Genomic DNA, 13,458 nt, shown 5'->3' on the forward strand with positions numbered 1-13,458 from the left:
ATATAGAATGTATTCTCTGAACATAATGGAATAAATTAGAAATCAGTAACAGGAATTAAAACAGTAAAATTCCTATCAATTGAAAATTAACACACTTCTAAATAATCCATGCCTCAAAAAAATCTCCAAAAAAGGGGAACCTTACTAAGATAACTTAATAAAAATGAAAATACATATCAACATATCAAAATATGGGGGATGCTGCAGAAGCAATGCTGACAGGGGAATTTACAGCATCAAACATTACAAATGAGAAGAGAAACACTGCATAGAAATAATAGGAGAAGAACAGCAAAATATACTAAAAGTAAGCAGAAAGGAGAAATACATATGAGTAGAAATAAAAAAATGAAAACAAATAACTGAAAAATCACTAAAAAGTTATATGAAAAAATAAAGTAAGCTTCTAGCAAGACTGACAAAGATAAAAATTATCAATTTCACAATGAAACTGGATATCACTACCATCCCTACAAAACAACTATGAATAACTTTACAGTCATAAATTTAACAATTTGGATGAAATTGCCCAATATCTTGAAAAACACAACTAAGCATAACTCCCTTAATATTAAATTCATCTTTTATAGCCCATAACGTTAAATTTTAGAATTGTAAAACTCCAAAAAGGAAATGTATAGGCCGAGATGATTTCACTGGAGAATTCCGAAGATTGCTCTCCATAATGTGTTGGTCCTCATATAATCAGTTGAAAAGCTGAATAGAAGAAAGGACTAACCTCCTCTGAACAAGAGGGAATTCTGCAGCAAATGGGCTTCAAACATGAACTCCAACATCTTTCCTGATTCTTCAGCCTAATAGCCTTTGGACTTGAACACCAGCATCAGCTCTTCTCTGGTCTCCAGCCTGCCAGCCTGAGTCTTTGGATTTGACAGCCTCTATTTTTATACGAGTCAATTCGTTAAAATAAATCTCTTTCCACACACACACACACACACACACACACACACACGATCTACTGGTTCTGTGTCTCTGTATAACTGATAAATACAGTAGGGAAATTAAAAGAACCCATCCCTCCAAAGAAAACTAGAACAAAAATTGTCAAAAGCAACTCTGTCCAAACTCTGGAAAATAGTAAAAAGTTTATAGCACCAAATCAAATGCTGAATCAAGAAAAAAGCAACTTAATATGTTTGTTTTGAGCTGTTTAGAAGTTCAATGAAGGACTGAAAATGCATATATATGCCTGTTTCACCTAACTCAAAAATGTCTCAAGACAGAAAAGCAGTTAAGCAGAGGATGTTAGAAAGACTGGGAGGAAAATATGGGAAGAGGGGCACTTTGGGAAAGGTCTTTGAAAAGCTTGTGTATAAAATGGAAGATCTAGAAACCCCTGCCCATCACCCAGGGCCTGCTCAGAAAAGACCAGAAAAAAATCTTTACTTAACACCTCTGGCTAATCTTTATACTCAGTGCAAACAGGAAGAGAAGGCTAAGGAAGAGTTCTAAACAATCTGGCTAAGAAATGAAAATGTGCCCAAACAAAAAGCCTATTTGCAATGCATGGAATGGTATATGTTTCCTTAAACTTTTTTCTTTTCTTTCCTCTCCTTCTTTCCTCCCCTCCTTTTCTATTCTCCACGAATTAAAAAAAAAAAATTTGTCAAACCACTAGGTGATCTCAATTAAAAGAATACAGAGTCCAAAGACAAGTGGCAAAAATACAGTTTTAAAAAAATGTTGAAATGCCACAACTACAAATCAAAGCAAGTAACAAGAAACCCTGAGGGGAGGGTCATCCAGAGATACCACATTATAATATTGAAATGGTCCAGCTTTTCAAGAAAAAAATTACAAAGCATGCAAACAAGCAAGAAGGTATGTCCTATTCATTGGGGGGGAGGGGGGGGAGGCAGAAGTCAATGGAAATTGTCCCTGAAGAAGCACAGACATAGGACTTAACTACACAAAACCTTTACATTAAGTCTTTTTTTTTTACATTAAGTCTTAATAAACTTAAAGAGATAACAGAAACCACAGTAAAAACAAACAAACAAACAAACAAACAAACAAAAAACTAAAGGAAGCCAGGCGAATAATGTTGTCACATAAAGAATCAACAATTAAAATGAAAAACCACTAGTGGCTTTCAAAAATAGTTTTGAGCAAGCAGAAGACAGTGAACATGAAAATAGGTCAACTGAAATTATGCAGTCTAAAAAGTAGAAAGAAAAATATGAAGAAAAATAAACAGAGCTTAAGAGACTTGTATACTTGTTTCAGATAGACAAGTGTGGATGAGGGAGTTGGAAGGGGTCAACCTCAGCGAACGTACCTCAAAACAATGTACCTCTCCCGCGCAGCATCTCCCGTCGCCCAACCGACAGACACCCCCTACTTCTTCTAACACCACTTCTTCAAAATAGCCTCGCCCAGGCCGAAAACCGACTTCTGTGCGTGGGCCACGAAGTTTCAATCGCACTGTATGTGCTCGCCCGCATGTGGTAATTTGTGAAAGAGCCACACTCAAGGGGCCAAAGAGCCGCATGTGGCTCATGAGCTGCGGTTTGCCGACCACTGACTGATCTAACCCAAAGTTAGAACGAAGGAAATAATAAGGATTACAGCAGAGATAAACAATACAGTGAACAAAAAATAGAAAACCAATGAAAAAAGAGTTGGCTTTATTACAAGATCAACAAAATTAACAAGTCGTTAGCTAAATAAAGAAATGAGAAGATTCAAATGACTTAATCAGAAATGAAAGGAGACATTACAAACAGTATCGCAGAAAGTGAATTATGGAATGCTATGAACAACTGTACACCAAAAAAATGAATAAACAAGAAGAAATAAATTCCTAAAAACATACATACAACCAATAAAACTGAATCATGAAGCAGTAACAAATATGAACGGACTTATAATGAGTAAGGTGATTGAAGCAGTAATCAAAACCCTCCCAGCAAAGAAAAACACAGGATTGGCAGCTTCAATGGAGAGTTCAAAAGAAATAACACGCATTCTCTTGAAACCCTCAAAAAATTAAAGTGGAGGAAATATATCCAACCTCATTCAATGAGGCCTGCAATACTCCGATACTAAGCCGGACAAAGACACAACAAGAAAACTAGAGACCAATATTCCTGATGAATAATGATGTAAAAATCCTCAACCACATAGTAACAAATGGACTTCAACAGCATATAAAATGGATTACTATACCATGATCGAGTGGGATTTATTCCCACATTGCAAGGATGGTTTAACATATAACAATCAACCAATGTAATACACCACATTAACAGAATGGGCACAAAAACATGATCATCAATTGATGCAGGAAACACATTTGACAAAATTCAACACCATTTCATGATCAAAGAAACCAAACCTCAATAAACTAAGAAAAGGAAACGGCCTCAACATAATAAAGCCCATTTATGAAAAGCACACAGTTAAACTCATACTCAGTTGTGAGACTGAAAGCTTTTCCTCTAGATGAGGAACAAAACAAGACCATCTGCTCTTGCTACTTCAATTCAACATAGTACTGGAAGTTCCAGTAAGAGCAATTAGACAAGAAAACAAAATAAAAGCATTCAAATTGAAAAGGAAAAAATAAAATTTTCTCTATTCACAGACAACATGACCTTATATAGAAAACTCAAAAGATAGCACACACACACACACACACACACACACACACACACACACTGTTATAAGGAAACAATCTCATTTATAATAGCATCAAAAAGAATAACATACTTAGGAATAAAGTTAACCAAGGAGATGAAATATTTGTGCACTGAAAACAACAACATATTGCTGAATTTTTTTCAAGACACATATAACAGAAATATATCCAATTAGTGATTGCCAGAGTCTGGGAGCAGGAAGGAATAAGGAGTACCTACCTAATAGGTACAGGATCTCTGCCTTTGGAGTGATGAGATATTTTGGAACTAGTTCGAGCTGATAGTTGCAAAATACTGCAAATCTAAAAGGTTACCTAATTTTATACTTAAAATTGATTATTTTAGGTGAATTTTTCCTAAAAAAATCAATTACATTTCTATATACTGACAATAAACATAAAATCTGAAATTAAAATCACAATACTACTTATAATCAATTCAAATAAAACAAAATACTCAGGTATAAACTTAATAAAATATGTAAAACATCTGTATGGTAAAATTATAAATGCAGATGAAAAGAAATCAAAGACCTAAATAAATGGAGAGCTATACATGTATATTAGAAGACTCATTCTTCCCAAATCAATCTATAGGTTTATTGTAAACCATACAAAATTCTAGAAAAGATTTTGGTAGACACAGGCAGGCTTATTTTAAACTTTTTTTAAGTATGAAGTATATCAATATTAAGCTTTAAAAAAAATTACCACTGAGAGTCAGGAGTGGACCAATAAAGTGTCTGGATTTGCTCCAAAATAACCTGAGGGTAAAGGAGAACCTAAATGAAATAAGACTATATATTTGATTGTAGCTTTTTCCTGTATGACTTCTCTTCACAGCTTAATTATTTTACAGCTCTAATGAGAGGCAGTACTAATAATATTTAAGGAAGCTAAATTACCTGATTGAAATCATAACTCTTTCACTGGAAGGTTAATTAAACTCAATGTATCTCAGTTTACACACTCATTATATCTCTGTTGCCTTATCTAAAAACAGAGGATTGAATTAATACTTATAAAGACCTATAACAAAGCCTGGCATCTAACTGCTTGTCAAGTGTAGAAAAAGCACAATAAACTTTTATTTAAAAAAAATCTAAGGTTACAAGTTAGTTTCAATTAATCAAAATAACATAAGAAAGAACCTGCCAACTGCAGAGCGTGCTGTAGGAGATGTAAATATTTAATATCTTTCTATCTTGTCATACTTTTAAGTCATTCAATCAATAGGTGGTTCAGTTAACAACCAGGGGAGAAGACACAGAGAGAAAATGACTTCCTAGGGACTATGTCACCTCAAGACAAGGTAGGATTTGAGCAGAACTTTTTTGGAAAGTTATGTTTCAAGTGAATAGATGAATTGAGGATAAAACTGGTGAGAAAGATGTAAGTACAGATAAAAGTGTTCAGAATTAAAAAAAATAATGATAATCAATTTGGCCGCAACAAATGCTTATTGATAAAACAGTAGATGAAACTAATAAAAGTGATTGAAACATAACTTTGGAAGCTCTTGATTAGATCTAAGAATGAAAATTTATCCATTAAAACGTTAATGTTTTTTGAGCAAGTAAACAATATAATCATACTAGTGGCCTGGTGCACGAAATTCGTGCACGGGGGTAAGGGATGTCCCTTAGCCTGGCCTGCACCCTCTCCAATCTGGGCTGGATCCTAGCAGGATAGGGCCTAAACTGGCAGTCAGACATCCCTCTCACAATCTGAGACCACTGGCTCGTAACCACTCACCTGCCTGCCTGCCTGCCTGCCTGATCAGCCCCTAACCGGTTCTGCCTGCCAGCCTGATAAGTTTTGAGAGATGAAACCAAGATAAATACAAATATACCCAGGAATAAAGGCATCACACTGGGAAATACTGTACAAAAAATAAGCCCAAAAGAGGCAATATCTTAACCCTTAAAAATAACTCAGAAAAAACTATTATATGGTTAAGGATTTTTCTCAGCTCTTTTTTTCAATTCTTAAATTTAATGATTTCTAGAATTAAAGAATTTGAAAAAAGGAGTTCATAGACTTTAAGGCTGATCTGAGACAAATAATTATAGCTTATCATACATGTTAAAGACAACAAAAGCATAACCACAAAGAAGGAAAGTTTTCTTAATGCTCAGGTTGCAAGAAACAACCTGATACTCTGAGAGTATGAATGGCATGCTGTTAGCCCAGATTTAATAAACCTAATACTTAGTAATGGCTTTTATTTTCTTTCTATTTATGTACATATTATGTTAACATTTGTTTGTGGCAAATTATAAAGATATTCATCATTATGAAATATCGATCCTAAATAAATATGAAGGGAACAAAGAAGGCTATTTGCTCACATGTCAGCATATGTAGCTTTTATTAAAATCTGGTTATTCAATATTAAAAACTAAATACAGTACTTAAACCATGAAAGTATGTTAATTGATGGATTTAATAATGAAATGCAGGTGACATTTCAAACCTTTGAAAAATATCACAATTAAAGAAATGCACAAATAAATATACTTTTCACTGATTAGACTGGCAAGAATTAAAACACAAATTAACATTTAGCATAGTGTGGGGAAACAGATATTCTCAAAAACTCCTAATAAGAATGTTATGATACAATCTCATTGCAATTTTGCAATATATATCATAAATTAAAGGACATATACAGGGACCCAGCAACCCATTACTACAAATTACCATACAGACAACTCACACAATCCCAATGATAGAGTCAAGAATATTTATTGCAGTATTACTTATATAAGCAAAGAAACAAAACAAAACCCTGAGATTTACCCACGTATCTAAACAGCTATATTATATGTAATGTATATATGAAAAAAGTCCAAGACCAAGATATATTGCTAAATGGAAAGAGAAAGATGCACAATATATACAAGCTATTTTTGATAACTTATGGGGAGCACAGTGCTGGGAGAGAAGAGAGTTTTACTTCTTATTTTTAAATATTTCTATACTATTTGCTCACACATATAAGGAATATGACTTTTATTTTGAAATACAATTTTGAAAATACTGAATGTTGCTTGGCAATATATTTGAAAACAGTCAAATGTACACTGTACAATGTCATCAAGAGTGAAGAACAAATAATCTTATTAATTAAAAGGTGTGTTTTTTCACATTACAACAATGGGAAGCACATCTACAGTGCTACTAACACAGAGAGGTTAATTTGGAAATTAAGAAAATTAACCTAAAAAAAGACACACTTTTGTGAAGAACTTCAAATCCTTGGAGTTAGGAATTCTGCAAATGGAAAAGCTTAGCCGCAGTTGACTAAAATATTCAAGCACAAAATGAAGAGGAAGAGTCTGAATTCAAATATACCTATCAGCCTCTGGGAGGGGAATGCACTAGTCTTAAATCTAATAAAGACACTAAGTCAAGCAATCACAAGATTAAATTTCTCTGAATACTCAAAATTTATCAACAAAAAAACTAAACACACTTAATATCCATGATGAAATAAAAGAAATAACTGGGGTCCTACATTCAATAAGAATCTGTGTCTAAGAAAGCCTTTGTAAAGAGATAGAGGAACAGCATGAGATGGGGTCAACATCCAACTCTGTGTTCAACCTTTATGGCAGAAGCTGCAAAGAGGAAAAGCAACAAATTGATCCCAGTGGGAAAGAACGTCTCCTCGCTTTGGACTTGCTAGAAGGCAATCAAGCTTCAGGCATAAAAACTCCCCAGCTGACTACGATATCCAACCCAACTAGCCAAATTTCAAATATGGAAGAAAACTAGTGCGAAATGCTTTAAAGTTTTATAAAGTTTCATTTCTTAAGAAAATATAGAGGGGGATAAATGGTGATGGAAGAAGACTTGACTTGGGGTGGTAATCACAATACAATATACAGATGATGTATTATAGAACTATAAACCTAAAACCCATGTAATTTTATTAACAATGTCACACCAGTAAAATTCAATAAAAAAGTAAAAAATATATATTATTTATGTATATTACAGATTTACATTGATAAAGCAAACTTTTAAAAAATACTTTTCAGCAAACGGCAAGTTTCCTAAGCTATAGGAAACGAAAATGTTATCACAATTCCAGGCTATAATTCAATTTCTTCCTCCACTCCAACAGTTTTTACCCTGAGGAAAATGAGAAAAAGTTTTCTTTACTTCTTACAGAAGTGACCAATCTTCCTAATCTTCTACTTCTATTAGTCTAACACATCTTTTTAAATTTTTAGAAAAATAAACATTATAAACTAGTACAAAAGAAATAAGTAGTATAAACACTATTAGTAACAAACACTCCAATTTCCATAACATGGATTAATGCTTTCATTTGGGAAGAGTAATCAAAATCAATAATGATTAGCTATTTTATACTAACTACACTGAAAGAAGACGGGATATTTTATTTCTCTTTCCAAAATGTCTATAATGCTGCCTCTATATTGCTCATAGGCTTCTTCATACAACTCAATAGCAGCTGAAGTGCTAAAGCCTCCATCATATTCCAGCAAATATTCTGAATCTCTATTTGTCTGAGAGACAGCTTTTCGTTGTTCTATGTTTAATAAACACTCACTAAGTACTGTGCTGAGATAAATAAAACATGGAAGATATCTACCTTCAAAGAGCTCACAGTCTAGTAAAGAAAACCGACTACGGTGGTATGGCCAGATCTGGCTCAAAAACAAAATGCTTGAGATGGGACTATTTCAGGAGATAAGCTGATGAGGAGGGAGGGACATTGACAATTGGGGATGCAAGTGGTTGGAGAAGACTGACAACGATGAGGAGGGAGGGACATTGACAACTGGGGATGCAAGTGGTTGGAGAAGACTGACAACATATACTTAGGACTAAAACTAAGACTATAAAGCATCATATTTTGTTTACTCAGATACTGCTAGGCATTCTGAAACAGCTACAGTGATAACATTGTATAGCATATTATAGAGCTTACATTTAATTGTGCAGGTGATGAGGAAAATGAACGGGAAAACTTGAGGAAGGAAAGCAGCTGTAGAATGTTGGCACTCAGAGAATCCAATAAACAAAATTATAGACAGTGCATAAAAAATTTGTAGTATTTTCATATAACAGAATATTACTCAACATTAAAAAATAATGAACTACTGATACAACATGAAGGAAATCTCAAAAAGCATTATGTTGTATGAAAAATAGAAACAAGAGAATACAGAATGTATAATTTTATATACACAAAGTTCAAGGAAAACTAAGCTATGCTGATAGAATTCAGAATGATGCTTATCTCAGGGAGAAAGGATATTGGATTTGAAAGGGAAGAGCAAGAGGAACTTTCTGGGACAATAAAAATATTCTACATCTTGATCTGGATAGTGGTTATATATTTTTAAAAGTCATTCAGCTCTGTACTTTAAAGTTTCCACATTTTACCATACATACATTAGAACTTAATATAAAAAGAAAACTGCACATATAATTGGGGTGGGATAAAGTCAGAGTAAATTAAACCAGTATCATCATCCCTTGAGTAATACCTAACTTTGACTGGATCAAAATAAAGCTTCTAATAAACCCTGTATATTCAACTAGCAAACAAAATCCCTGTAAGACCTTAACTATAGTAGCTTCTCTCCTTCAGGAAGATATGCAAGCAAATGTTCCTTATAATGCATGCTAGCAAAATAAAATGCTTTTCCTAAATAAAAATAGTGCCCTATTAACCAAAAAATAAATATTTTCTACACTGCAGTCACCTATCTCATAGGAGGTAATATAAAGATTAATAAGGCATAAGGAGCACTTAATACAATATACAGACAATAAATATTCTTCAAACTACCATTACTATCATCCTATATAATAAACCCAAATATGCAAATTGACCGAACAGCAGAATGACTGGTCACTATGATGCGCACTGACCACAAGGGGGAGATGCTCAACGCAGGAGCTGCCCCCTGGTGGTCAGTGCACCAGAAGCCGAGCTCACGGCTGGAGGGCACAGCGGTGGTGGTGGGAGCCTCTCCCGCCTCTGCGGAAGCACTAAGGATGTCTGACTGCCAGCTTTGGCCCACTCCTCATGGGGAGCGGCCGCAAGCTGTCAGTTGAACATCCCCTGAGGGCTCCCAGACTGCGAGAGGATGCAGGCCAGGCTGAGCACCGGGTCTCTGGTTATTATATAATAGCAATAAAAGGGAAACTGCTTAAATTATGTCTAAACCACTTATTGAGAATACAATATTTAACTGCGTATTACTCAATTATTGCACTTCTCATACCAGGTGTGTTTTTTTAACTTTGAGATCAGCAAGTTTCTGACAGCTGAACCATCTGGTTAGATTAGAGAAAGATCAAGTTATGTAATTTTATCAAAGTATTCTTATTTTATATCTTGAAACCATATACACTTAACAATAGATAGTAAATGTCTTTTTTTAACATTTCAACAGTTTATATTATTAAAAAGCACTCTTTTTATATTATTAAATATAATATTTAATTTATATATCATTAAATATATTAATAATATTTATATTATTATGCTTTTTATATTATTAAAGCACTCTTTTTAATAATATAAGACAAAAAGTCTTATATTATACCAGACCAAAAGTACATGGACAAAATTCAATTTTTTGAAAGTCAACAGCCTTAAAAAAAATAAAAGCAAATCAGAATGCTAAATTTAAAAAACAGAGATACCCACAAGAAAATATTAAACCATTCATTTATAATTCTGAATATTATGTTAAAAAGTCACAATTTGGATAATTTAACGAATTTGTGGAAGTACTTTATTAACCTTATTAACAGAAATAAAAAAGTAAAGTTCACAAAAGCAAAGACTACTCAAGTACTATAATCCACAAGTGAAGCAACCTAATAAACCTTTTATTGAATCTGATTTTCTAACATGTTTTATAGTAATTAGAAACTGCACACCTAAGTTATAAAACTCAACATAGAAGAGGAAATTATCCAGTTCCACAATTTGATAGCTGTATTTTTCTCCCACCAAATCAACTGGGTCAAGTGCATCAAAAAGTCAATTGTTTGTATTTCAGAATTTTATTTAAAAAACTCATTGATTCTGGACTAGAAGGCACTTAAATTTTTTTTTTTTGGTATTATTCCTTGTTTGGTATGTACTATTTTTAAAAAGTAGTCTTCTACTTACCTAGATTTTGTCTTATTAACATCTTGCTGCAGGAGCAATCTCATTCAAAATTAAATCAAACCTGAAAGAATACAGGTAAAACCATCATTTAGTTTTCCACTCCAGATATGAATAATTATATCTATGACACACAATGCTTTTAAATTAAAAACTACAAATCAAAATTTTTCTTGGTAAGACATCTATCTGAAAAATTGTTCAACTAAAACATGATTATTTTAACCTTCATGAAACTTGCTAAGTCCTATTATTTTTTTAGAAAAATAATCTATTTAAATGAGAAAGTTTCTAGTTCTCTTCAAAACATTTTACAAAATTTGTTGTAATAACTTTAATAGTATGTCAATAGCTATAATTAAAATCAGAATTTGTTCATAAAACATAATATCTAGACCAATGTTTACCTAATGCTATTATGTACATATCAAAAAAAAATGCCAAATAGTTGAAAAAAATACAGAAGATACATAAAAGTATATACTAATAGTAGCTATAATAATAGCTATCACTGATTAAGTACTTTAATAAATACCAGGAATTATTACAGAGAATAGCATATATTGATACCCTCCTATTTCCTCAATTTAATCTTCAATCTAGTATAATGTAACCTTCACCCCAACACTCCACTGAAAATTTACTTGTAAAAAATCTACTTATCTCTAATTTTATCACATTCTATAAATTCTGAGGACTCAGTATGTCCTACCCTGAACTCTAAACATCTCTTTCCCCTGCCTCAAACAGGCTTGTAACTCTTCTGAATTCTTATTTTCAAAAAACTACACCAGCATACCTATTGCCATTTATATCTAGATTACTAAAACTGTTCTATTTCCAGTAATCTTTTTGCAATGTCTATATTGAAGATGTCATATCTATGCTTCAAGTCCTTCAATAGTACCATCAATGACTGCATCTCTATCTATCCCTAATTTTTACTCTCACTTTTACCCCATGCTTCTACTACACCAAATTCTTCAACTCTCAGAACAGCCTCATGCTCTCAGCTTTCATACCTTTTCACATGGTGAACTATGCCTACTTTATCTCTCTCTTTAACTTCACTAATACCTTTTTACTAGTTTTTCAAATATTTAGCCCAGTCACCCTGACAGACCCTTCTTTAATTTCTCCAGCTGTGTATAGCTGTGTTTCTAAACTGCTATAGCAACTGGTAGCAGTTCTGTATCAACCCTATCTGTTTACTTGTGTATTGTCTGAACTACAATGTGGACAAAAATTCATTTATCTCATTTTAGCATTTTCACTGGATGAGCACATTATAAAAGCATAACAATGTATTCTGACTACAGAAGTTCTGTGTTGTATCCTAAAATGTACATAGGAATATAGAAGAAAAACAAGTAAAATTCAGGCTGAGTTGAAGTCACATTTTCAAAGATTGGAGGGAAAAAATTCACATCACTTCTGGATCCAGTCATGTTACTTTATGAAATAACTATGTATAAGTGAAAATATGATTGACAAAAATCAGCCAAGTAAAATCTTTTATTGGAAAGGGATGAATTCTTTCCTAGAGCCTTCAGAGAGAGAATAATCCTGCTGACACCTTAATTTCTGTCCAGTGATATTGATTTCAAACTTGTGGCTTCCAGAAGTATGGGAGACTAAGTTTTTGTTGTTTTAAGCCATCTATCTAGTCTGTGGCAATCTGTTAGTCCAATTATCAAAAACTAATATACTGAGTATGGTAGGTTCTCTAGGAAATTAGAACCACAACATGAAAGTTGTTATGGACTTAATTGTATCCCTATAAAATGCATACTGTGAAGCCCTAACACCCAATGTGACTGTATATTTGAAGACACGGCCTTTAAGGACATAAATGAGGTTCAAGTGAAATCGTAAGTGTGGACCCTAATCCAATAGGACTGATGAATATTGAAAAACAATACTCAAAAAAATATCCTCAGCAAACCAAGTTCAACAGCACATTAAAAGAATTATACCATAACGATCAAGTTGGGTTTATTCCTAGAAGGCAAGATGGCTCAACAAATAAAAATCAATCAATGTAATACACCACATTAATAGAATGAACGACAGAAATCACAATAATCTCAACCGATGCTGAAAAAGCATGATAGAAACAATCAATAAACTAAGAATAGAAGGAAACTACCTCAACATAATCAAAGCCATATGTGAAAAACCCACAAATAACATCATACTTAACTGGTGAAAACAAATTAAGGCTGAAAACGTTTTCTCTAAGATCAAGAAGATGAGATGCCCACTTATACATATTACTTCTATTCAACACATTTAAAGCACTAGTCAGAGCAAATAAATAAGAAAAATAAAAGGCATCCAAATTGGAAAGGAAGAAATAAAATTATCTGTTTGCAGATAACATGATCTTTTAGGTAGAAAATTCTATAGATTCTTAAAAACAACTGTTAAAATCAGTAAATGATTTCAGCAAAATTGCGGGATATAAAATCAGCATATGAAAATGAGTTGTTTCTATACACTAAAAATGATGAAACTGAAAAACTAAATAATGAAAAAAATCTCATTTAAAAAGCATAAAAAATAATACTTGGGAACAGACTTAACCAAGGAGGCAAAAGACTTATACATGAAAAAAATTACAAAACAT

General features: G+C 33.0%; 1 protein-coding gene across 8 annotated transcripts in view; it reads right to left on the reverse strand.

Moving 5' to 3' along the window:
* ZNF644 (zinc finger protein 644) overlaps window positions 1–13,458 on the reverse strand; it is a 114,318-nt gene that overhangs the window by 73,567 nt on the left and 27,293 nt on the right. For 6 of the 8 annotated variants that reach the window (XR_001512922.1, XR_001512921.1, XR_001512924.1 and 3 more), the window contains exon 1: window positions 10,833–10,896. Coding sequence is in view for 2 of the 8 variants with exons in the window: in XM_015560326.1 (XP_015415812.1) it covers window positions 10,833–10,854 (22 nt within the window). In the remaining 6 variants the exon portion in view is untranslated. Of the gene's footprint in view, window positions 1–10,832; window positions 10,897–13,458 lie in introns of those variants that run through there. The other 2 variants (XM_015560326.1, XM_015560327.1) reach the window with 1 other exon arrangement.

The sequence above is a fragment of the Myotis davidii genome, unplaced genomic scaffold (assembly GCF_000327345.1).
Source record: "Myotis davidii unplaced genomic scaffold, ASM32734v1 scaffold674, whole genome shotgun sequence".
NCBI lineage: Eukaryota > Metazoa > Chordata > Mammalia > Chiroptera > Vespertilionidae > Myotis > Myotis davidii.